The following is a 24,227-nucleotide window of genomic DNA, read 5'->3' on the forward strand; positions in this document are numbered from 1 at the left end:
ACCCCAATGTATCTTCTTTTGCAATACCTGACTAACTTACAATTAGATAGGTATGCTTGGAGAATGAAAGTTCCCCAAACATGAAGGCTAGGTCTGCTCTCCATTTTAGCCTCAACAGTATAGTAAGGCGGGTTCTGGAGTCTGTACATTGGACAAAATTTTTAACCTCTCTCTGTGTCTTGGTTTTCCATCTGTGTAATGGTCATAATAGTACTTTATCTCATAGTGTTCCTGGGAAGACAGATTTAATATATAAAATGCTCAGAACTGTGTCAGGTGTGTGCCAAGTACTTAAAAACTTAAGAGCGGTCATCGTGATCTAGTACGATTTCTGGCACAAAGTCAGGAGATAATAAATATTTGTTAAATGAGGGAAGTAAAAGCAGAAATGGATCAAATATTCAAATAATCCAACTCCAGGGCTCTTTTCTCTTCTTCCATGCTTTCTTGAATAAACAGAACGCTTAATTTTAGAAAAAAGCAGGAATCATCAAACTATTAAACATCAGTTTCACTTATTCTCTATAAAAATGATAGCCACATTAACTGAAAATTTTCTCTCCTCTGGATTTGCTGTTCTAGTCCTGGGCTATAAGCCTAGGTAGCTATAAAATAACAATAAAAATGCAGTTTTAGCAATTGATTTAAATTACCATTTTATTCTGGCACACAGTGAGTATTCAATAAATGTTCAAAGGATGATTTGTTTAGAGATTGAATGAAGAATGTGTACATGCATATAATGGTAAAGTCAGAGCACAGAGCAGTAGAAGCACAAACTGTACCAATCAAGGAGGGATACAATTTTATTTGGATTCACAATAGGGAGAACATTCATTAATGAGGAATATCTCAAAGGTGGAAGCAGGTTTTTATGGAAGCAGGTAAACAAGATAGCTGTCCACAAGCCTTATGGGAGTCATGAGAAAGTGTGAAAAGCAAGTTATATCTGAGTCTTGTGAGGAGGAGGAGTTCTTTGCAGTTAGCCCTTCCTTTCCCAGAACATAAGAGAGTGAGAGCATTTCAGAAAATTTCAAAGTGGGGATGGGTGGGGGTTCTTAACATGTCTATTTCCTGATAAGCTCAGGTAAAATTCAGAAGTTGCCGGCAGCAATTCTCAGTGGAGGTGACACTTCTCCATACTGTGTATCTTTCCAATTGGTGGGTGCAGGGGGTCAGGGAGTGCAGCACTCTTGGATAGCTACAGTAATGGGAAGACCCTGCTAAGAGTAATTCTGTAGTATGCAGGACAATAACACACAGCAAAGAAATCCTCTGTTTCCAACAAGTCTTGAGTATAGTTTTTGATATACAATATTTACACATCTTTATGGTGTATATTATAATAATTGAATAAATGTATATGTCTAATAATTGAATAAATGTACAATGATCAAATCAGGATATTAAGTACTTCCATCTTCTCAAACACTAATCATTTCTTTCATACCCTCCTGGTTATTGTGAAATATATTTGACTGTTGTAACCCATAGTTACCCTACTGTGCTATAGGAAATCCAAACTGATTCCTCCTACCTAGTGGTGTTTTGTTGTCTCCTATCTAATTTCCTTCTATCCCCTCACCATCCTATTGTTCCCAGTCTAAAATGACAACTATTCCTTTCCATTCTTCTATCTATGAGATCTACTTTTTCATTTCCACAAACTAGTGAGAGGATGCAATATTTGTCTTTCCATGTCTGACTTACTTCACTTAACATAATGACCTCCACTTCCATCCATATTGTACAAATGGCAAGATTTTCTTCTTTTCTTGGCTGAATAAAACTCTATTGTGTACATATAACACATTTTCTTTATCCACTCATCTAATGATGGATTTGGTTGATTCCAGGCCTTGTCTATTGTATGTAGTACTGTAGTAAACATAAAGAGTGCAGATATCTTCTTGATACAATGATTTTGCTTCCTTTGGATATATACCCAATAGTGAGATTGCTAAATCATATGGTAGTTATATTTTTAGCTTTTTAAAGGAATTTTAATACTATTTTCCATGATGGTCTTACTCATTTACATTCCCATCAACAGTATTTAAAGAGTTCTCCTCTCTCCACATTCTAACATTTGTTATTTTTTTTAACTTTCTGTAAATTACCATTCTAACTGGGGTAAGATGATTATGGTTTTGATTTGCACTTACCTGATGATGAGTAATAATAATCATTTATTCATATACTTGTTGGCCATTTGTATGTCTTCTTTTGAGAGATGTCTACTCAAATGTTTAACCAGTTTCTTAATTGGATAATTTGGGGGTTTTGTTTTTTGGTTTTTGTTCTTTTTAGTTCCTTGTATATTCTGGATATTAGTCCTTTACCAAATGAATAGTTTGCATGTATTTTCTCCCATTCTGTAGATTCTCTTTTAACTTGTTTCCTTTGTTTTGCAGAAATTTCTTAATTTTACATAATCCCATTCATCTGTTTTTATTTTTGTTGCCTGTGCTTTTGGGATTTTATACAAAAATATTTTCCTATGCCAATGTCTTGGAGTATTTTCCCTGTGCTTTCTTGTAATAATTTCATAGTTTCAGGGTTTAAATTTAGGTCTTTGATTCATTTTGAGCTGATTTTTTTCAGGATGATGATAAGTGAAGATTTAATTTCATTCTTCTGTGTATTTATATCCAGTTTTGTGGGCACCGTTTATTGAAGAGACTGTCCTTTCATCAGTGTATGTTCTTAGTGAAAATTCAGTTGATGTATTTACATGGTTTAATTTCTCTGCTCTGTTTCATTTGTGTGTGTTGGTTTTTATGCCAGTGCCATGCTGTTTGGGCTACTATGATTTTGCATATTTTTTATTTTTTTGTTCCCCATGTTTTGTTTTTTGTTTGAGTTTTTTTGTTTGTTTGTTGTTTGTTTGTTTGTTTTGGTGCTGGGGATTGAACTCAGGGCCTTGTGCATGAGAGGCAAGCAATTCTACCAATTGAGCTATATCCCCAACCCCATCATTGTCTAATTTTAAGAATTTTGCCCTAGCCACCCCAGCTTTCAGCAAGTACTGGCCTGATCAATCAGGAGTCATCAACACTAAGGTGCACCTGATAAGACATTTAAGTCTTTTGCATTTTTTCCTGACACTCCCTTTTTCACATGAGTATAATTTGCAAGGTGTATTTTACAAAGTTTTAATTAAATTTGGATTTTCTAAGAATACAACTCATCAGTAAATTAAAGGAAGATTGTATTTTGTTTTGATTGAACTTAAACAACATTAACAGAAAATCATTTATTTCTCTAATGATAGCTGAGATCATGATACTTTTGTTGCCAATACAATATCTAAACTGTTCTGTCTTTGTAGCTGTGGAATCCACAGTGATATTAATGATGTTTACATATAGTACAAACATGTAACTAATTTATTTCATCTTATGGTATTATGGTATGGTATGTATTTCAAAATACATATTTTATTATTATAAATTATTTTCCTTTTCTTTCTTGTGTTACAGTTGGAACACAACATTGCATTGGCTATTTTGAAAATGTATATTAACTATGCTATATTCTTGATTAGACTGACTTCCCTTTATGGGCATTATAAAATATTTTTGTGAAAAGGAGATACTGAGTTGACTGGTTGGGAACCCCTGGCATGGATATTATCTTAGGTAAATGCAAGCCGGACTAGCAAAAGCAATATTGGAAACCATGTTCCTGGACGTATACTCTATTTCTCTGTCCTTTTTCCATCACTCTTCCTCTTCCTACCATAAATATAAATATAAATCCCCGTTCTAAAAGCTTCCTTGTAAATAGAAGATTGATATCTAATGTCCCCACTAAAGATCAGAATACTGGTCTAACATTCATTTCAACATATTTTATGTAAATTATAATTTACATAAAATAATGATATGTTTTAACAACTATTCTTAACCAAAATCCAAATTCTTCTTTATATTTTGATAAAAGGCAAAATCAGAGACAAGAGGACAGAAGACCCTGTAATATCAATTTTTAAGGGTTTCTGTATGTATTGGTTATTTTTTGCTATGTAGAAAATGACTCAAAAAATTAATGGACTAAAGAAACAATAAAGATTTATTATCTCTTCCAATTCCTTTAAGTCAAAAATCTAAGTGACACCTGGTAGTTCTGGCTTAGTGCCCTTCATAGGATGGCAGTCAACCAGTCTGCTGGCCTCTTTAGACTTCATGTGGTCTGGTGAGCATACCTCCAATGTGAGCTGCTTAGCTGAATATGGCTACTTGAATGTCCTCACAATGGGACCACTGACTGCTTCCAAAACAATTTATTCAAGAAAGCAAGGTAGAAAAGTAATGACTTTTGTCACTGAGACTTAAACCCACAAATCCTTACTTCAAAGCATCCTATGCTATTCATCCATATGCAATGTGGAAGAGGGCTATCCAGGGAAATGAACCACAAAAGGGAAGGATCATCAATGCCATCTTCAAAGCAAACTACCATTCCATGTAATGTTTTGTGTATCTTAGTTGTCCCAAGTTCATATTTTATTTAATATTATTTTTTATTATTTTCTTGGGCACATGTGACACTATTAATAGAAGAATATGTTTTTTGCTTTGCAAATTAGAACTGAAAAAACACGAGCTATCCAAAATTGAATGATCTTAAAAAGCTACATTACTTGCCAGGTGCAGTGGTGCACGCCTGTAATCCCTGTGACTAGGGAGGCTAAGGCAGGAGGATTACAAGTCTGAGGGCAGCCTCAGCAACTGAGAACCCCTGTCTCAAAAAAAAAAAAAAGCTACATTTCTACATGTCAAATCCATATCACAGTTATTTCATTTGTCCCTAAATGTTCATTTCTTCAAATAAAACAACCATAAGTTTTATGAAGGCCACCAACAAGCCAGGGAAACATATAGATGGGCTCTTTTCTCCAAATGCGTACTCACAATTTCCTTATACAGAAGCTAATTTTAAACTGAAAGCAAGTAGATATCATGTTTTCTCTTTTTTTCAAAATGAAGACAGAAAGCAATAAACTATGATGTAGCTCTGAGTTCTGTAGTTTTATAAGGTAGTGTTTAAGATTTTACAGATTCAGCATTTCTGTTCAGTGAGAGAAAAATATAAAAAAAACTCGACTAGGTTGATTCTATCTTTGATCAATGGTTTGAAAAGAGGATACTGTATGTTTAAAAAAAAAGTAGATATGTGTGTTTCATTCTAATGGGAACCACTGGTCAAGGAGATACCCTGCCTGTAGTCCTGGGCTGCCTCTCTTAATCACCTATTTCCATCACTTAGAAAAGACATAATTAGACTGATACTTCAAGTATTCTAATAATCCACATCAGGTAGCAAGTGCAGAGTATATAATAAGTAGGGAGTTCATAAAATGGCTTGTGGTAAAAGAAGAATTTTTTAAAATATTTTTTTAGTTGCAGATGGACACAATACCTTTATTTTAGTTTATTTATTTATTTATTTGTATGTGGTGCTGAGGATCGAACCCAGTGCCTCACATATGCTAGGCAAGTGCTCCACCACAGACCCATAACCCCAGCCCCAAAGAAAAATTTTTTAAATACTCCATGCATAGTGCCTAAAACAGAACAGGTACCAAATAAATATTTGTTCCTTCCCATCCCATCCTCAATATGACCTCGCAAGATTGTGAGTGTATTTTCAAACCATAACCACATAGAACATCTAACTAAACAATCCAGTCCCCCAGGGGGTTAGGAATTAAATTTCTTCCTTGTTTCAGTTTTACTCTAGATATTACTTGAATGTTATTAATAATCACAAGAAAATGGTTATAAAATATTTTCTTTTTGCAATTGGTTCTACTCAAAACCTTTACTTACTATGCAGATACATTTAATATTTCATTTTTATCCTAAATAACAAAAGAAGTATTTCTTTATTGACAAATAAAAATTGTATATATCTGTCATATACAACATGATGTTTTGACATATGTATGTATTTTGGAATAGCTCAATCAAGCTAATTAATATATATGTTATTTACTTACTATTTCCATGGTGAGAGCACTTAAAAAAATCCACTCTCTTGGGGAATTTAAAAAATGTAATACATCACCTTTAACTATAGTCACCATGTTGTACAATTCATCTCCTGAACTTATTCCTCTCATTTAACTGAAATATTGTGTCCTTTGACAAACAACTCCCCAAACCTACACACCCCAGGCCCTTGGTAACTACCATTCTTCTCTCTCTCTCTCTCTCTCTCTCTCTCTCTCTCTCTCTCTCTCAGTTCAACAATTTACACTCCATATACATGTGAGATCATAAGGTATTTGTCTTCTGTGTCTGGCTTATTTCACTTCATGTAATACAATACACTCTCAGGTTCATCCATGTTGCTACAAATGACAGGATTTCCTCTTTAAGGCTGAATAGCATTTCATTGCATGTATGCACCACATTTTCTTTATCCATCCACCCATTAATGGACACTTAGGTTGTTTCCATAGCTTAGCTGTTGTAAATAATGCTGCAAAAAACATGGGAGTTGAACTTAAACAAAAATCTAAAAATAACATCATAGGTTGAATTATGAAATAATAGACTTTTTCAAAATAGTAATTACCATTATATTCAAAACAAGTGATTCACCCTAGTTATAAATAACTATAAAATGTTAAATAGTGGAGAATATTTTTTTAAAAAGAAATAAGATAATGATGCTAAAATTTTTCCTATTTGGATATGACTGATATTCATCATCCAATATATCCATCAATCTAAAAATATAGGCATATTAAACATTTTGGATGGGAAGAGGACAAATAGAAGTTCCCTTACAAAAAAATGTACTTTTTCTATATTGCAATTCTAATAAGATTTATTGCATTTAATTTTACTTGACTATAACAAAAAAAAAACCTGAAATAACACTAAAGAAATTTCTAAATTTCAGATAAATATTTACTTGCTTCATGAGTTATTTATTCTTAAAAACTCCCCAAAGGTTAAGAAGAAAGTATTGCCACCTCAGTGAGTCCTTTAGTTCATGCCAGATAGAAATCAAATGCTTTCTTGTTGTCTTAAACAATGGATGTACTTGGGGAACCATCTCTTCTCATTCACCTAAAGCCTAGAGCCTGCAGTCACCAACTTCAACCTCAACCCTAGACTCCTGCCTCAAAAGAGAACCCTGAAGCACTTGGAGGCATTATCCTTTATGCTAGACATGTCAACATTAAGCAGAATATTATTGTAATGCTGTAAAAGATAAAGTGACAATCTCCCCATCCACACTCCCCACACCCTAGGCTTTAGTGAATAGAGCGTTATTTTACCACTGACAAGGTTTATAAATTGAAAATTGGTTCTACAATCACAACTCCCACAGCTTCTTGGACAGATTTTCATAAGTAAGTGGATTTAGGACTTCAAACCTTCTATCACAGCTCCATTCCTTAGTTCTCTGACTATCCTTTGGTTGGTTAGAATATATGATCAGGCAGTTGTTTCAAGAAGGGTTTGGGGATGCCATAGCTCCTGAGAACTGAACTACTTACTTCCATACCTTTCAAATGTAAAGGATAGCTAGATGGATATAAAATTCCTTAGTCACTCTTTTCTTCACTTATAGATTTGCTCTGTTGTCTTTAGCTATGTGATCATCTGACTCCACCATGATTTCTTTGCTTTTTTTGGGGGGGGTGGGGGGCTCATTTCTATGTAGCTTCCTTTTTCTGACTACATACCCAAATAAACATCCTTGAGCTTTGCTTTATTTCAATTCTTGAGATTCAGTACTTTTCTTTCTTGATGCATGTCTTAGTCCATTTGCTACAGAGCTAGGGCCTTCTGAGAAACTGAGGCAGTGCAAAGATCCGCCCTTCAAACCCAATTCTTGCAATCAAGTTAGAAAGATTTCAGTCATGTTGCTCAGAGTAACAAAAATGAGTTTATTGAAGGGATAGGAAAAGGGAAAGGGTCCACTCCTCATAGTCAGCACCATCTCTCTGTGTCCGAATAACTCTCAAGAGACATAGATAGTAGGTCCTGTCAGGAAAGGGACAAGGTACCTCTCCTGCACTCTAATTTTGGGAGGATCCCAGAGAACTTTCCAGAGAGTCCTTCCCAGGTCCACCTCTTGACTTTTGACTGATAGCAAGATGACATGAGAGTTTTAAGTCCTGACTGCCATAGCAACTCTAAGTCACCTTGGCTCATGCTGACCAGTTCTTACACATGTTACGGTTAGGAGGAAAATTCCTTATATCCATAGTTTCTGGATATGGTCGCAAAAAAACTCCCCTTTCTGGGTAACTTGGGTTCCTCTTATCAACATTATTTTGGGCCTGCAATTAACAGGTAGTTTGCTAAAGAATGTGACGTGTCCTGACAATTTAGGCCAGGCAGGACTATAGGTAAATTGCTTTTGGAAAAGAAAGCATGTGGGGGTCAGCACAATGGGCCCATTTTATAGAATTATTCTCTTAACCTCATGTTCCCACCATCCTCACCTGTCTGTCTCCTAACACATTCAGGCTGCTATAACAAAATACCTTACACTGGGAAACTTATATACAACAGAAATTTATTTCCCACAGTTCTGGAGGTTGAGAGTTCAAGATAAAGGTGCCAACAGTTTCAGTGTTGGATGAGGGTCCATTCCTCATAGTCAACACCATCTCTCTGTGTCCTCATATGATGAAAAGGCTAGCTAGCTCTCTGAAGTCACTTTTATAAGAACATTAATCCCAAGCAGCAGGGGTAGTCACCTCCCAAAGGTCTCAAACAGATAACCACCATCTTGAGGGTTAGAATTTCAACAAATGAAGGCTGGAGATGTAGCTCAGTAGTAGAGCATTTGCCTAGCATATGCAAAGTCCTCAGTCATTCCCCAGTACCACTAAAAAATAAACAAACAAACAAAACCAGGATTTCAACGTATGAATTTGGGGTAAATACAAACATTCAGACCATAGCAAGGGATATGGACTAGTTTCATTTGAGTCATTTCCTGATATCATTTGGACCTCTAAATTCAAGTTGTCTTAATATATTCCGAAATTTTTTTCTTCTTCTTTCAAGGCATTGAGGAATTTTTCTGTTGTTTTTTATTCAGGAACACAAATTATACAGGTGCTGGTTCTCATTTGTCATTCTTCTGTATTTATGATCTCATCTATGTTAACTTTCTTACCTTTGTCTTTTCAGATAATTTTTAATGAGTTCCTGCCAGCTTGTCAGTATTAGCCTGGATTTCTTCAATCATATTTATTTCATACTTTTGCTAATTTTAATAAATAGGTCATTATTTAAAAAACCAAATAGACATTCATCTCCAGGAAGACAGGATTAATGCACTTTTTTTCCTATTCCTCCTGCTAAGTTCAACTAAATACCCTGAACATTGTGTACAAAACAAACTTGAGAAGACTCTGGAACATAGTGAAAGAAGGTACCCCAGCCAGGGTCCTTAGGACCACAGGAATGACATGAGAGCAAGCTTCCTGAATTTTATTTTTGACTCATGTATCCTAGACTGAGAAGGTACTTGAAGAAATAAGGGCTCTGCAAAAGTCACTGTTAAGAAGATTAAAAAAAAAAAAACAGACTGAGAAAAAAATACTTGTAAACCACAAGATGACAAAGAATGAGTAGCTGGAATAAATAACTCTAAACTTAGCAGTTAAAAAAAATGTCCAATTAGAAAATTAACAAAAAAACAAGAAGGCACATTTTGCCAAATAGGATGTACAGATGGCATATAAGCACATGAAAAGACATGCAGCATCATTATTTATCAATGAAATGCAAATTTAAACCACAATGCAATATCACTATGTGCCTATCAGAATGACTAAAATTTAAAAAAAATGGTGATGCCACCAAATAATGGAGAATACACAGAAATTGTATCATTAACACATTGCTGGTGGAAATGTAAGTGGACCAGACTCTGTAGAATAGTTTGCCAGTGTCTCCAAGAATTAAATACTCAACTACCATGCCAGCTATTTGATTTTTGGATATTTGTGGTAGACAAAGAAAACTTGTGTTCACATAAAAACCTGTACATGAATGTTCACAGCAGCTATATTCATAACAGCCCCAAAAAACAATTCAGATGTCCTTCAGTGGGTAAGTGGTTAAACCATCTGTGGTTCATTCTTATCATGTAATACTACGCAGAAATAAAAAGAAACAAATTATTGATACACATAACAATTTGGATGGCTCTCCAGAGGGTTGTGCCCAGGAAGAAAAGCCAATTTCAAAAAGTAGCATACTGTATTATACCATGTATACAACATTTTTGAAATAACAAAATTATATAAATGGAAACCCAATTAGCAGTTGTCAGATTTTAAGGAGGGATAGGATGGAAGAGAAGTGGGAGTGACTGCAAAACAGCAACATGGTGGAAATGTTCTGGCTAGATGATCAGTATCAACAGCCTGACTGATATGATACTATAGTTTTGCAAGATATTATCATTAGGGGAAATTAGATAAAGGGGTACACAGTATCTCATATATTACATTTTCCTTGGGATAAAATTCACATAACATAAAATTCACCATTTTAGTCATCCTTAAAGCAGACAAGTCAGTGATTTTTAGTATATTCACAATGTTGTACAAATCTTACCTCTAATCAATTCCAGAAATCTTCCATTGCCCCAGAAAGAAAGCTATAACCACAAAGCAGCCACCCCACCATTAGTCTTCACTATGTTACAGGGCCGGGGACTTCTGGGAAATTGAGGTAGCATGAAGGCCCCCCTTCAAACCCTGATTTGTATGACTAAGAAAGATTTCAGACAAGCTGCTCAGAGTAATAGGCACAGTTTATTAGAAGGGATAGGGAAGGGGAAAAGGACACACTGGTGGGAGAGAATGCATCTTCTCAGAAGAAGGACTGTGCCCCTCTCCTACCTTCCACTTTTATTAGGATCCCAGGGAAATTTACAAAGAATCCTGTCGAGGTCCACCTCTTGACTTTTGACTAACAGCAGGATGACATCAGACTTTCAAATCTCCACTGCAATAACTCTAGGTCACCTTGGCCCATGCTGACCAGTTCTAATTGGAATTGGTTCTTTTAGATTTTATGGTTATGGGAGATCATCTTTATCTCCTGGAGACTGTCTGATTTGTGTCAGGGTCTATGTCAGGGTCACAAAAGTTCCCCGCTGAAGGGCCTGCATTTCTTTTGCAGATAACAGGTAGTTTGCTGAGGAGTGTAACATAGCCTATGGACTTTATCCAGGCAAGGCTGCACATATATTGCTTCTTAATAATGAAAGCATGTGGGGGTCAGCACAGTGGACCAACCATTTTATAGAATTATACCCTTAACCTCATGTTCCCACAGCTCAGGTCTGTCCCCTATCAGAAGGACTGCTGTTGCAGAAGCCCAATTTTTAAAAAGAGAAAAGTGTAGGTCCTTCTCAGATCCTTTCTGAGCATAAATGCAGGCCTGGGCATGTGGGTGGCCTTCTTCCCGGGAATGTGTCAGAGCCTGGGAGAGCACTTCATCCCTAAAGCACCTCATTGTCCGGACTATCCTAGAGCCTTTTGGTTAGTCTGTTGTTTGCCCCACCTAGCATCCATCATCCATTGCCTCACACTGTGGCTCTTAGCACCTTTACCTGTGTGTCTTTAAGAGACCTCCCAAGTAACCACTTTAGCCCAGGATCCTCCTAGTTAGGAGAGATACAAGCAAGCATTTTTGAGTTTTTCTTCCAGGGAGTCAGTCAAGAGACAGATCAAAACAAATAATTGGAAAACAAATAATTCTTTGTTAATAAGGTCTATTCTTCTCTTTAAGAGAATGAGGCCTGTTATTTTCTAGGCTGCCATTGAACTAAGGACTGGGGGCTACCAATAGGGAAAGTCAAAAATGCCACAGAGTTCACTGTACTTCTCAAGATTCAGACTGTTTTTCTTAGTTAAGCATTCCCTGATTGTTCTACATATTTTATTAGCTTCCAGAGCATGAAAACATCAATTCTGACACTCTCTACCAGTTTAATGTTGTTTTTGTGGAAAGATAGACTTCTGGAGTTTCTTCCTGGGCTGTTTTCACTGATGCCTCCCCCTCTTCTTTCTTGGAACCACATTTGAACCTACAGTCATCTCAAAACAAAAAGACTAATTTCTTTAAAAGTCAAATCATAGTAAAGTGTTCTGACAAGGCTTTTGCCATCCTGTACCTCCCCATTCTGCAGTCCTTGTCACCAAAAGCAGTCCCTCTTCCTCATATTTTTTTAAAAATATCTGTTTTGTATATCAATAAATGATATATTCTATTATCGTAGGTAAGCATTTAAGTTTCTTTCCATACCATCCCCTTGGCTTCCCCACCAATTCTCCCAATATAATAGTATTACAACTGTAATTAAATCGGTATTTAGGGTGCAGATTATATATTCACAGATGATCATTTGCTCTGTGGCTCATTTCTGTTTTCCTGAAGTTAATGTGGTTTTTTTTTCCTTTGCTTAGTTTTCTTTTGTATTTTCAAATTCTTCCTAAACTTTCTACTGCCATTTCCATTGTATCTTTCCACATCAGGTAACTTATTAATTCCAATTGATAAGTTGGAATTGATAAATTCCAGAGAGTCCTCTCTCTCCTCTCTGACCTGCTGCTCTCTCAGTCTTTGGGATAGCTGTCACCTGGATTTTTCCTTTAATGTCATTCTCAGACTTTCTTTGTCTTTGTCTTGGTTGGATTCCCTCATCCTATTTCTGGGTTTACTCATTTGTTCCTGTTCAAAAATCTGGTGCACAAGTTATTGATTGATTGATTGATTGTACAGGGGATTGAACCCAGGGGGACATAACCTCTGAGCCACATTCCCATTGCTGAGACTGGCCTTGAAGTTTTGACCTCCTGCCTCTCAGTCTCATGAGCCTCTGGGATCACAAGCACCCTGTGGAGCACAAGTTTTATTTGTCAACTATAACTTAATAAAGCTGAAAATTTATTTTTTAATTGGTACAATGTGAGTGGACTTAAGGATACAGGCATTTTTACCTTCTAGTCTCCTCAGACAAATTTCAATCATAACTGGTTGCCTTTTACATCTGGGATGCCAGTCTTCCTGACAGATTCTTACATCCTAAATGTTCCTGGCAGAAATTTTTGAGACTATGTGTTTGAAAATGTCTTTGGCCACCATGACACTTGACTGACAGCATCGAATTCCATTATGGTCATACTTTCCTCTAGCTAGCTGTCCCTTGAACATGACAGGCAGTTTTCTTCCTTTGCCATTCTCGTTTGCAATTGCTGCCTAACTAACTTCTTTACCAACCTCAGGTCTGTGCTCAAATATTACAATCTCAGTGACTACCCTCTATAAAATCACAAGCCCTGGCACTTCCATCTCCTTTCCTGCTTTTATTTCCATAGCACCTATCACCATCTGGCATGCTATGTATTTTCCTTTGCCTTTTTTTTTTTTCTCCTGTCTTTCTTCACTAGACAGTAAGCTCACTGGGGCCAGAAACTTTATTGTGTTCACTCATGTATCCCAGCACCTGTATATAGTAGGCTATCCATATCTATTCATTGAACAGACTAATAATAATCACTTCTTTTCTATTTTCTATAATGTGCTAAAAAAGGACTATAACCTATAATTATCATATATAACATATATTTGCTATGATAAATAAAAATGAATTTGTTTGATATAAAATTAACTTACTGGACATACCACTTGAAGATCTAAAAGACATCAGATTTGTTTTTAACATGAAATAGGCAAGCACTTGATGGTTATGATTCACTGTGCATATGTGACCCTTTCTAGCAGCATTTAAAGTATCCTTGGTTCTGAGCTTCTACCTCATACGCTGCTCACCTTTTACTTGTCTTCTGGCCACTAGGACTTCAGGAACTCCCAAGCACTCTGTGCTAGGCCCATCTTCTGTTGCTGGCTTCTCTCACTTTGAGCTTCAGTTCACCTACTTTGGGTTGGATCATTTCACCTGTGGTCTTGGCTTTGGACAGACCTTCTGCCTAGAAAGTGACCAAAATAGCCATTTCTTCTATGTCCAGTAGCCAGGTTTATCACTGGTGCCCCCACCATGCACACATACAAAATCCACCCTTCACACCTTACAGGAACCCCACACACTCCAGCATAATAGTTATTTTTATTTTATTTTTTATTTTTAATATTTCATGAGACAAATGGCACTGGCTTTTAGTAATTGACTTTCCCATTATAATGTTTAAAACTTAATGTTGGAGGGCTGGGGTCGTGGCTCAGTGGTAGAGCACTCACCTAGAGTGTGTGAGGCACTAGGTTCGATTCTCAGCACCACATATAAATAAATTAATTAAATAAAGGTGCATTGACAACTAAAAATTATTTTTAAAAAAACAATGTTGAAAAAACCTGTATACTGTCATGTCTCATTTTTACATAAGAACCAAATAAAAACATTTTTAAAATACACTTGTAATACACCACTTAAGTGGTGGTACAGTCTGAATAACTTTTTTCCCCCAAAAAATTGCCTATTGCCTTAATAGGTTTAATCTTGAGCCAAAAGAGAATTGGAGTCTTTTAAAAACACATTTAAATGGGGCTGCTAGATCCAGCAAAATAAAATACAAGATATCCAGTCAAAAATGAATTTCATATAAACAAAAAAATAATTTTAACAGATCTGTGTTTCAACACATTATATTTTATATTTTATCAAGCAACCCTACATTTAAATAGCCAACTGTTGCATCCATGAAATCATTTGGTTAGGTTTGTAGTGAATGTAAAGGATTAATATTAAGATGCCACAAAGGGAGATGGTTAGAAATTCACTGACTGATGACATGATGCAGCAGCCTATTTTAAGCTGGTTAAAGTCTGTAGAGTGAGAAAGGTGTGAGTAATGAGATGCTGACCCAAGAGCAGAATGAAGACATTCATCATTGTGCTTCTTGCCTCAGATTTCTCGACCCTTATCATCTGCAGGGGCCCAGAGATCGCATCCTAGGAACACAGATTCAAATGCATTTCCCATGTTGCAAAGAAACCAAATCAAACCATAGATAGCACTGGAAGCCTTTCAGTCGACTCATCCCAGATTTTTCTGTTACTATCTTAGCTTAGATTACCATAAGAAAATACCATGTTCTGGGTAGATTAAATAAATTTATTTTTCACTGTTCTGGTGTTCAGGAAGTCCAAGATGGAGATGCTGGCAGATCTGGTTCCTGATGAGAGTTCTGGTTTGCAGATGGATGCCTTCTTGCTATATCCTCAAATGGCAGAAAGAGAGATTATCTCTCTCACATCTTTTCTTATAAAGTCATTAAGCCCAATCCCATTCATGAGGATTTCACTATCATGACCTCATTTTCTCCCAAAGGCCCCATTTCCATGTACCATCATATTGGGGATTACAGCTTCACCATATGAATCTGAAGGGACACAAACTTTCAGTCCACAGCAACAGAAATTTGAATAAACCCTAGGTGTATATACACAGAGATCTTGGCTGCTAGGAAATATTATTTCTGACATTTGAGTAAATTATTGGTAGATACAACTAGGCACCCTCCACAGTCAAGAGAAAAGAGGGTGCTTCTCTGAAATCGGGGCATAACTCACCAATAGCCAGGTTTCATTTTAAGAAAGTAATAAAACTAACATGATTTTACCTTTCAGAGCTGTTTATCACTCAGAGTTTCAGTTTTGGTGATTGCACTGTAGTAAATTAGCTGACTGTGAGTCCAAAGATTCTATCTTCATCCAGACAGTCCATTCATCATACTTAGCATTTGGATTTCAGCAGAGCTTTCCCACATATTTGCCAAAATGCCACTGAAGTAATCATAGAAAGCTTCATGTTTTGTGCATCTAATACTTAAATATCATCAGTGGCTTTGGATTTAGGTTTATTGGACTATTTTAATAATGCATCTTTTATCAAAAGTTTAATATGGCCACTTTCTTAGTTAATAAGAACTTTTTAAATTTTGATTTCATACCAAAAATGGAGTGAACTTTAGTAATTTAATGTATACTTGACCCAAGAATGCTATACAAAGTGGTGGTAGAAATTATCAGGGCTTCATAATGTAAAAGTGGCAAAGGCTTTAAATATTATCAAATATTTATCAAGTTTTATGGTCACTATAAGATTCAAATTATATATGTCACTCACATCTTTATACTCTCAATACAAGTGTTGCAAATTGGCAAGCTATTCAATTAGGTTATTCAGTTTTAGGAAAGAATAATTCAATTTTAAGTGGTAAAAGTACCAAACTGTGATGATTAAATCCAAAAAATTCAGTTACATAAAATGCATTATTGGAAGATGAATAAAATTTCTAGGCCAAAACTGTAGAGCTAGTTATCTAGAAGTTCCAAATGAGGTGATGTTATTTGAATGCCATCTGTGGTTTGGGATCTAAATATATTCCAGTGGCAAATTAGTCAGTTTGTATTACCTGATCCTCGTGGGCACTATCGGACCAGGCACAAATTCCAGAAATTTCAGTTAACTGGTGTGTTTTTAGTCTCATATATCTAGATGACTGGGCCCAAATAAAATGAATAGAAGGACCCACCCTTTGTCTTCCTAGGTTGGATACAGCACTGCCTGCCCTTCCTAACCAATCTCTCTCTTTTTAAAGTATGACTATTAAAATGATCAATGAAAATATCATATCTTATTTTATTAATTAAGCCTTACTTTTTTTTTTTTCATCTTCTCCTCTTTGGAAAATACTTGGACATAATGGAATTGGTCTCAGGAGATTCCTCCACAGACAGTTCTTGGTCTCCACCTGAAATGGCCTCTGCCTCCCTGTCAGAAACACCACCTTTCTTTACGGCATCAAGCATCTTCTCTCTGACTGATCCAAGCACCACAGACATAACGTCTATTGACCAGACAGTACTAGGTCCAGGGCTCACTCTCCCCACCAGTGATTATTCTACCATCAGCCAGTTAGCTTTGGAAATTTCACATTCATCTGCATCTTCACATGGCAGCAGGTTCAGTACAAGCAGCGAAGATGTGATCAGAGACCTAGAAGAAATTGATGTGTCTGACAATTTTGTATCATCAGAGATACCAGGACTGAGTGGATACGTTTCTACCCCAGATCATCTCTTGGAGAGCACCACTCCTGATCCTGCTTTACAATATATCACCACTAGCTCCATGACCTTTGCCACCAAAGGCCAAGAGCTGGTAGTATTCTTCAGTCTGCGTGTTGCTAACATGCCTTTCTCCAATAACCTGTTCAACAAGAGCTCTGTGGAGTACCAAGCTCTGGAGCAGCGGTTCACACAGCTGGTGAGTGGACACTGCTTATTTTTCTCAGCCCTCTGTGTCTCTTCTTTCCTTTTTTGGTTGTTTTTTTAACTTTACAGGAAAATCATTGGCTATATTGAGAAATGCAGGTTAGGAGAGAGGCCTGGGAAACAGCTGCTGCTGAAGGCATTCAGCTGGAGTTTTGAGATAGGTTTGTGTTGATTGGGGGAGTGAGTGCAAGGATGGACACTCAGGGAAGACACAGCCACCCAACTTCATGGAAACAAATTTACCTTTAAAATCTCCTCTTTGTAGTTCTTCCTAAATTATTTTATTCAGGAATAATTCTCAAGTACTAAACTTGGAATCTAAAAATAGTATGGGTAAACTTTTCCTGATTTGCAGTCTCTGATGGAAGAATAGAAAGCTATGCTGGTCCAGCACAGATGACCAGAGAGTTCAGGTAGATGGGTTCCTCTTTTTAGGTCCCTTAAGTTCTTGTAAACTTAAAAAGTGACTAAAGATGTATCATCCCTGACCCCTATCAAAGAAAGTGAGAAGATAATCATGATGACATATATCTTTGATAGTAAACACCTCCAAACTCACATTTATTTTATTTCTACAAGTAAAATAAGAAATGCTAAAGTAGGTAGTACCTCTACACAGTCAAGGCCAATTACAGTTATACAATTATACCACACAGATTGAAATTTTCTGACAATAATAGAGAAACTATGTGTATACTTCATATACTTCATATAAGTTAAATTATTGTACAAATGAAAATCCACATAAAATCCAATTTCTCAGGTGAACATTTGCTTTAAAAAAAGATTGCTTGTGCCATTGCCCCTGCTCCCGGCCCCCCCCCACCCCCACACACACACATACACACCATGAGATGAATAGATACTGGGACAGTTTCAGGAAAAAGAGTCCCTGTGAACCTAGTCCAGATGTCTTACTAAGCTGCCATATGAAAAAATCAAGAATACAGTGACTTTTAAATTAGAGTCAAGGTTACTTCTCTTTCACTTGTCCCACTGGACAGCTGCTCTAAAACATCACCCACATTTCTTCATCTGTAGTTCTGCCAATGCCAGGAATGTTTCCTCATTTGCCTAGTCAGAGTTGGAGTGTGGGAATATCCCTGTTTCCAGAGGAGATTCCAGATGGCAGCTTATTGGAAGGCTGTGTTTCCAGTTGTACAACGGCTCAGGATTTAAGAAGCGGGAGTAATGACACATCCCTTTTTTCACTTGTGAAAAGGGGAAAGAGAGAGGGCTGAGGGAAAGCAATTTCTTCATCAGCAGGTGATACCAAAGTGGCCCACATCACTTCCTCTCAGATTCTGTCAGTAGGAACTAGGCACATGATCACACCTGGATGCAAGAGATGCTGAAAAATGTGATCTCTAATGAGCCAGCTTCTTTCCCATTAAGAGAAGAGAATTTGGACTTGGGAGAAGGGACAGCTAGCCATCTGCACACTACACGAAAACAGATGACTCCTAGTAAAGACCAAAGGAATGCTAACACATAAAGAATGAGTTCAAAGTAAGTAGGAGAAATCAAGCAGAGTGCATTGAAAAAAGCTGCAACCATATATAAAAGATTATTTTCTTTTTACAGTGAGGGAGGTACCACAATGTGGGTCAGGTTCAGAGCCAAAATTTTGATGGGACCGGGTAATTATCAGGTATGGGCCAAGCCTAGGAGAATGCAGTTTGCATCTTTGCACTCTCTAGATTCAGATGGAGGTATGCAATTCATGAGTGAGGCCAGAAACAAGTTTGACTTCACAAAGTTTCAAATATTTCTGAAAAATTATTTCAAAGATGGCCATGACTCACAAGAGGCAAATGAGAGAACCTGAAGCACAATGCCCTGAGGCGTACTTTTGAGATTATTAAATTATAGTTTGTAAAGGGGTCCCCTAGGGCAACATTTTTTGTTCTCCCTCACAATTCAGATAAGGGGACTGAGGTTCCGCACAGTGGTTATGTGGCTTGATGAAGGTCACACAGCTAGGTACGGAACATTCCAGGACTGGCACCCACATTTCCTGGCTGCCAGTTCTCTACTAACTCCTCTCGTTACATTTGTTTTGGCCCTGAAACATATACTGCATAGACAGACACATTGATATTGAAGCTGTTGTTGATTTCAATAGGTCATTTCCAACTAGTTGCTTCCAAATTGCTGTCCCATTTATACAGGAGTAGGTCAGTTTGCTCCTTGGCTCAGTTTGGAACATGTTTTTAATTACTTTAATTACTTTTAATTACTTCTTGTTTTATTAAAAACAAGTTGATAACATTGGCTTGGATTTTTTAAAAATCATCCCTGTTCTCACATTTCATTGTGAAGAAATCATTACCCTTCCATCAAAATACAAAGAAAGATGGAAATATGAGACATCATTACTGCAGACAGGTCATTAAGTAGTGGTGTTCTGGCCTCACATTAAACAAAAATAAAAACAATAAAAAGCAATTGAAATATATGTTTCAGGTAATGAAAGGGAGCACAAATGGAATTAGCAGCAGCTGAACACTTGGAACATGGTTAAGAGTAAACCATCTTTTATTTTGCAGCTGGTTCCGTATCTGCAATCTAATCTTACAGGATTTAAGCAACTTGAAATACTTAGCTTCAGAAATGGGAGTGTGATCGTGAACAGCAAGGTGAGGTTTGCTAGGTCAGTGCCGTATAACCTCACCAAGGCCGTGCACGGGGTCCTGGAGGATTTTCGTTCCACTGCCGCCCATCAACTTGATTTGGAAATAGACAGCTATTCTCTCAACATTGAACCAGGTAAAAGAATCCAAAAGAGAAACTGATGGGGATTTTTTTGTTCATTTTGTTTTGTTTTGGTTTTGAGCATTCTGTTCAACTGTGAAACCACAAAAAATTAAATTTAAATCACACTTGATAAAACAGCCTTTCAGAAGCTACAGATCCCATTATCAGAAAGAGTCCTAAGACATGCAGGTTAAATTTTTCCACATCAGAAAGCAAAGAACAAATGTACCTCTTACTTCACAGAGAGCTTTAATTTCCTTTCCGAATAAAACTTCTGCTGTACTTCAGATTTTTTTTTTAATGTCGCCCACAGTCAAGCTAAGTTACATTCTGCTAGAAGTCAAAAGCACTTTCTTGGTGAACTGCAACAATCTGGGGGTTCCTACCTCAGAAACCTTCTAGTCACAGTGAGCTGTCAGAACAGCATCTTCATAACATAATTCAGGAAGAAACAGAGACAGCATCCTGAGGAAAGAAAAATAATCAGATCAGAATTCAAACTTAGAGAAAGTCACTTCGCCATCACCAAAGAAAGGAGAAAATAATTCCCTTTCCCAGTTGTGCACCCTAGATCCGCCTCCATGTGTAGGAAAAAAACAAATAAGAGTTAGTAGAGAAGACAGTTCTTAAAGATAAGGGGGCTTAGCCACATAATGGGAAGCAAACCTCTGTTCCAGTGATTAAAGCAGAATGTATGTACCAATATAACTTGCTGTGCCCAAATAGGAACTGTTTTCACCATTAGTTTCAGAATTCTGTTTTTTAAACAACTAAAGGAAGTTTTTGTAAATTCCCTGGAGGGTAAGAGGGGAGGGCTACAGACCTACTGCCAAAGCAACCTTCCAGTCAGGTTTGCAACAGAGTCTCTTAATTGGCTATGAATTAGTGAAGTGAATCTTTTAACACCTTTCTCTGGCGCTCTGTCTCTGTAGACTAACAATGAAAGCAAGGGGAAAAAGGCCTAGGGCAAAAATGCAATCCAGAGGGCTCCAAAGGAAACATTTATCTTTGACACAGAAGAGTTTTGAGAAACTTTAAAAAATTTTTCCTTCAGTACCTTTGTAAACAGGATCATTAAAAAGACAGGACACCCTTAGGCACTGAGCCTGGGAGTAGTAACCCCACGCAGGAGCAGCTAAGTGAGCCCTCTGGACTTCTTCAGAAATCAAAAGACGTCCTAAATGCTGGTGAGAGGCTGCTTCTTTCCCTGAAAGTTAATGTAGAACTGAGAAGGAACCAGAGGGTCCCTGCAATTAAGATCAGGAAATTAATCTCTCCTGTCACTCAGTAAAGATCAGGAAGTATATGGGGAGAACCTGGAAAGCATAAGAGAGGTGAGAGACGAAACCCCTCCTTTCCTCCCTCCCTCAGAGAGCTGACTGTTTACTAAGAGACCATCTAGTAACACAAGAAGGTCAATGCAAGCCAAGGTCAATTCACAGCCTAGGCGAGAGCCCCCAGCCTCTACCTGTAGGGACAGGCTTCTCAATGTATGGGTCAGTTAAGAGGCTGTATAACGAATGTGATCCTGAAATCTGTACACGTGGAAAAATAAGAATTCATACCCTATTTGAATCAAATGTATGATATGTCAAGATCGATGTATTGTCTTGAGCAACCAATAAAAAAAAAAAAGTGCCTCAGAAAGAGGGTGGGAAGCTGGTAGCACATTGTCAAGTTTGCAAAAGAGACACTGGTGATATTGAAAGAAAGTATAGAATAATAATGGCTTTCGGGGGTCCACAGCCCTGAATGGGAGACTGTGTACTAGGAGCAATATCCAATTTCCACAAGTGGAAAATGGAGATCATACAGTTTTGAGGATTAACCAAAAGAATATTTATAATCCTTAGCATGGTAGCTCATTTCTACCTTGACCTTCCCACTCATTGTTGACCGAAAGGAAAACTTTTGGGTACAGTTTGGCACATCGGCTTCTCACCTATGCATAACCTAGCGTAAATAGGAATTTTTTTTCATATTGTATCTGTACATTTTGACTTATATAGAGGAATTCCTAAGTTCATTGTTTATTTTTCACTTTTATAAATCATATTTGACTTCCTAATTCTGCTATCCTCAAATGTTTTGGCAGAAGCATTACTTATGTCCTAACTGGCTCACCACAGTCATTTCTTGACAGACTTCTTAAATGAATTTATTTTTTCATTCATTCATTCATTATTTTATGAGTTTTCCATGTACTAAAACTTTAGGTTCTCTTACTCTATTGTTTCTAGTAAGGAAAAAGTATGAACTACCATTTCACTGAAAAGCTGAGTGTAAAGTTTCAGTGGTTTTGCAAAGTCTTCCTTACAGATACTGTGAGTGATCATTCATCCATTCAGTACATTGCCTGTCAGATTCATTGCTGTACCTGGCTTTAGTATGGCTCCATTTCTGGAAGTTTCTGAGCTGATCAATCTCAAATTGAGCTGCCTCTGGAAAGCAGGCAGGTAATTTCCCATGTTGTCCAGCATGCTCTATGTGTCCCCTATATTTCCACCATTAAAAATATAAATTGGGCCTGTGCCCAGTGGTATAGTAGGCAGCCTGGAGGTATTCTTATCTTGGTAGTGCACCATAAGTTTGGCTCCAGCAGGGACTGAAACTCATGTTAGCACCATCTCTCTTCTACTGGCTGCTTAGAGGAAAAGCTACATAAAAGAACTATTCACAATAAATTAGTGAAAATAATTTCAGCTCCAACTCTTACATAAATACCTTACCACCATATATATATAAAATTCTTGCTGGTACTGTAGGTTGCAAATGGTCAAGTTAATTATGACAGCGTTGCAATAATAATTATGATTAACATTTATTAAGCAACTACAGTGTGGGATAGGCAAAGGACAAGTGAGAACAGGAATAGGGTACTGACCACTTGTGCCTTCTCGCTCACAGCTAAGGATCCTGGTTCAGTTATTTCACCAAAGAAGGCAAAAGGTAAATTCCCCATGGAAACAGCAAGTGGGCGCTTGGGCTAATTATTGTATGCAAGCCAGTCCCTGCACCAGGGAACTGCAGAAAAAGGAAAAGAGACATCTTAAAACTAACTGCTGGGAGCAAAACTTTTTCCATTCAAAAAATACTTTTTAATGACCATTTTCTTAGTTTTTTAGTTTTCCTTTATATTTTATTTTGATGAAGTCTGGCAGCCTGCACAGGAAAGAATGTAGAAGTAGAGATGATGTAAAGTATTCTAGTGCCTTTGGTCCATGAGCAAATGGATGGATGGTGATGGTAAGGACTGAGCAGCTGGCAACAGCTTGGAGGAGCCAGGACACTGGCAGGTCATGCAGCAGTACAAATTTCCATTAGATAGTTGTAGCTGCTAAGGATATAAAGCCAAAGCATGCAGCAATCAAGTTCACACTGGGACAGACAAAAGCACCCCCTCATTCACCTGTTATTCATAGCTCCTCCTCCTGTTCACAGCCTTGTTTCAATTCAGAGTAGAGATAGCACCAAAACCCAAAAACTCACCATATTGCTTCTGAACAGAGTTAATTAACTTCTTACTCCAAGCATTTGTACATCTCAGAAAACATCTTGAAAATAACATCTAAAACACTTTTATTGAAAGAAAGAAAGCCTACACAGTTGCAGTAAAGTATTTCTAGCACCAAAACTCTGTACAATTTTAGTTTGGGGAAATAAGCATGAAATTACGTTTGTTTGTTTGTTTGTTTGTTTGACGGTGCAGAAGATGGAACCCAGAGCCTCATGCTTGCTAGATAAGTGTGCTACAATTGAGTTACAACCCCAGTCCTGTTTTGATAATAGAAGAAATAGGTATCCAAATTTTAAAGCAAATGAAGAAAAAAATACAAAGATTTTCAATCATTTTCTTCTTCTTTTTTTTTAATCTAGCAATATGATAGCTATTTTGCTCTTCGTTTTTTAGTGTGAATGGCTGATTCAGATTCTCTCCTTTTGGTGGTATATTTGAGCATTAGCTGTCATGGTGACTGACAGATAGGCTGATTAAAATGTCCTTCTAGAACAACCAACCAGTGCAGCCAGCTGAACTTGCTGCCTCTCAGGTCACTGGACTCTGAATGAAGATAATTATATCAGGTTCTTGGAGAACAAGGACTCAAATTCCAATTTACACAGCTCTTGGCTCTTCTTCTGGCATGGTCTTTTCAGATATGAACACCTTGGGCT

The 24,227-nt window shown here is 37.1% G+C and overlaps 1 protein-coding gene across 2 annotated transcripts in view; it reads left to right on the plus strand.

The window, feature by feature from the left end:
- Positions 1-24,227, plus strand: part of Impg1 (interphotoreceptor matrix proteoglycan 1) — a 140,661-nt gene that overhangs the window by 92,263 nt on the left and 24,171 nt on the right. For both annotated transcript variants that reach the window (XM_015496940.2, XM_048800042.1), the window contains 2 exons: positions 16,757-17,289; positions 19,847-20,066. In XM_015496940.2, coding sequence (XP_015352426.1) covers positions 16,757-17,289; positions 19,847-20,066 — 753 coding nt within the window. The remainder of the gene's footprint in view (positions 1-16,756; positions 17,290-19,846; positions 20,067-24,227) is intronic.

The sequence above is a fragment of the Marmota marmota genome, unplaced genomic scaffold, assembly GCF_001458135.2.
Source record: "Marmota marmota marmota unplaced genomic scaffold, marMar, whole genome shotgun sequence".
In the NCBI taxonomy this organism is placed as follows: Eukaryota; Metazoa; Chordata; class Mammalia; order Rodentia; family Sciuridae; genus Marmota; species Marmota marmota.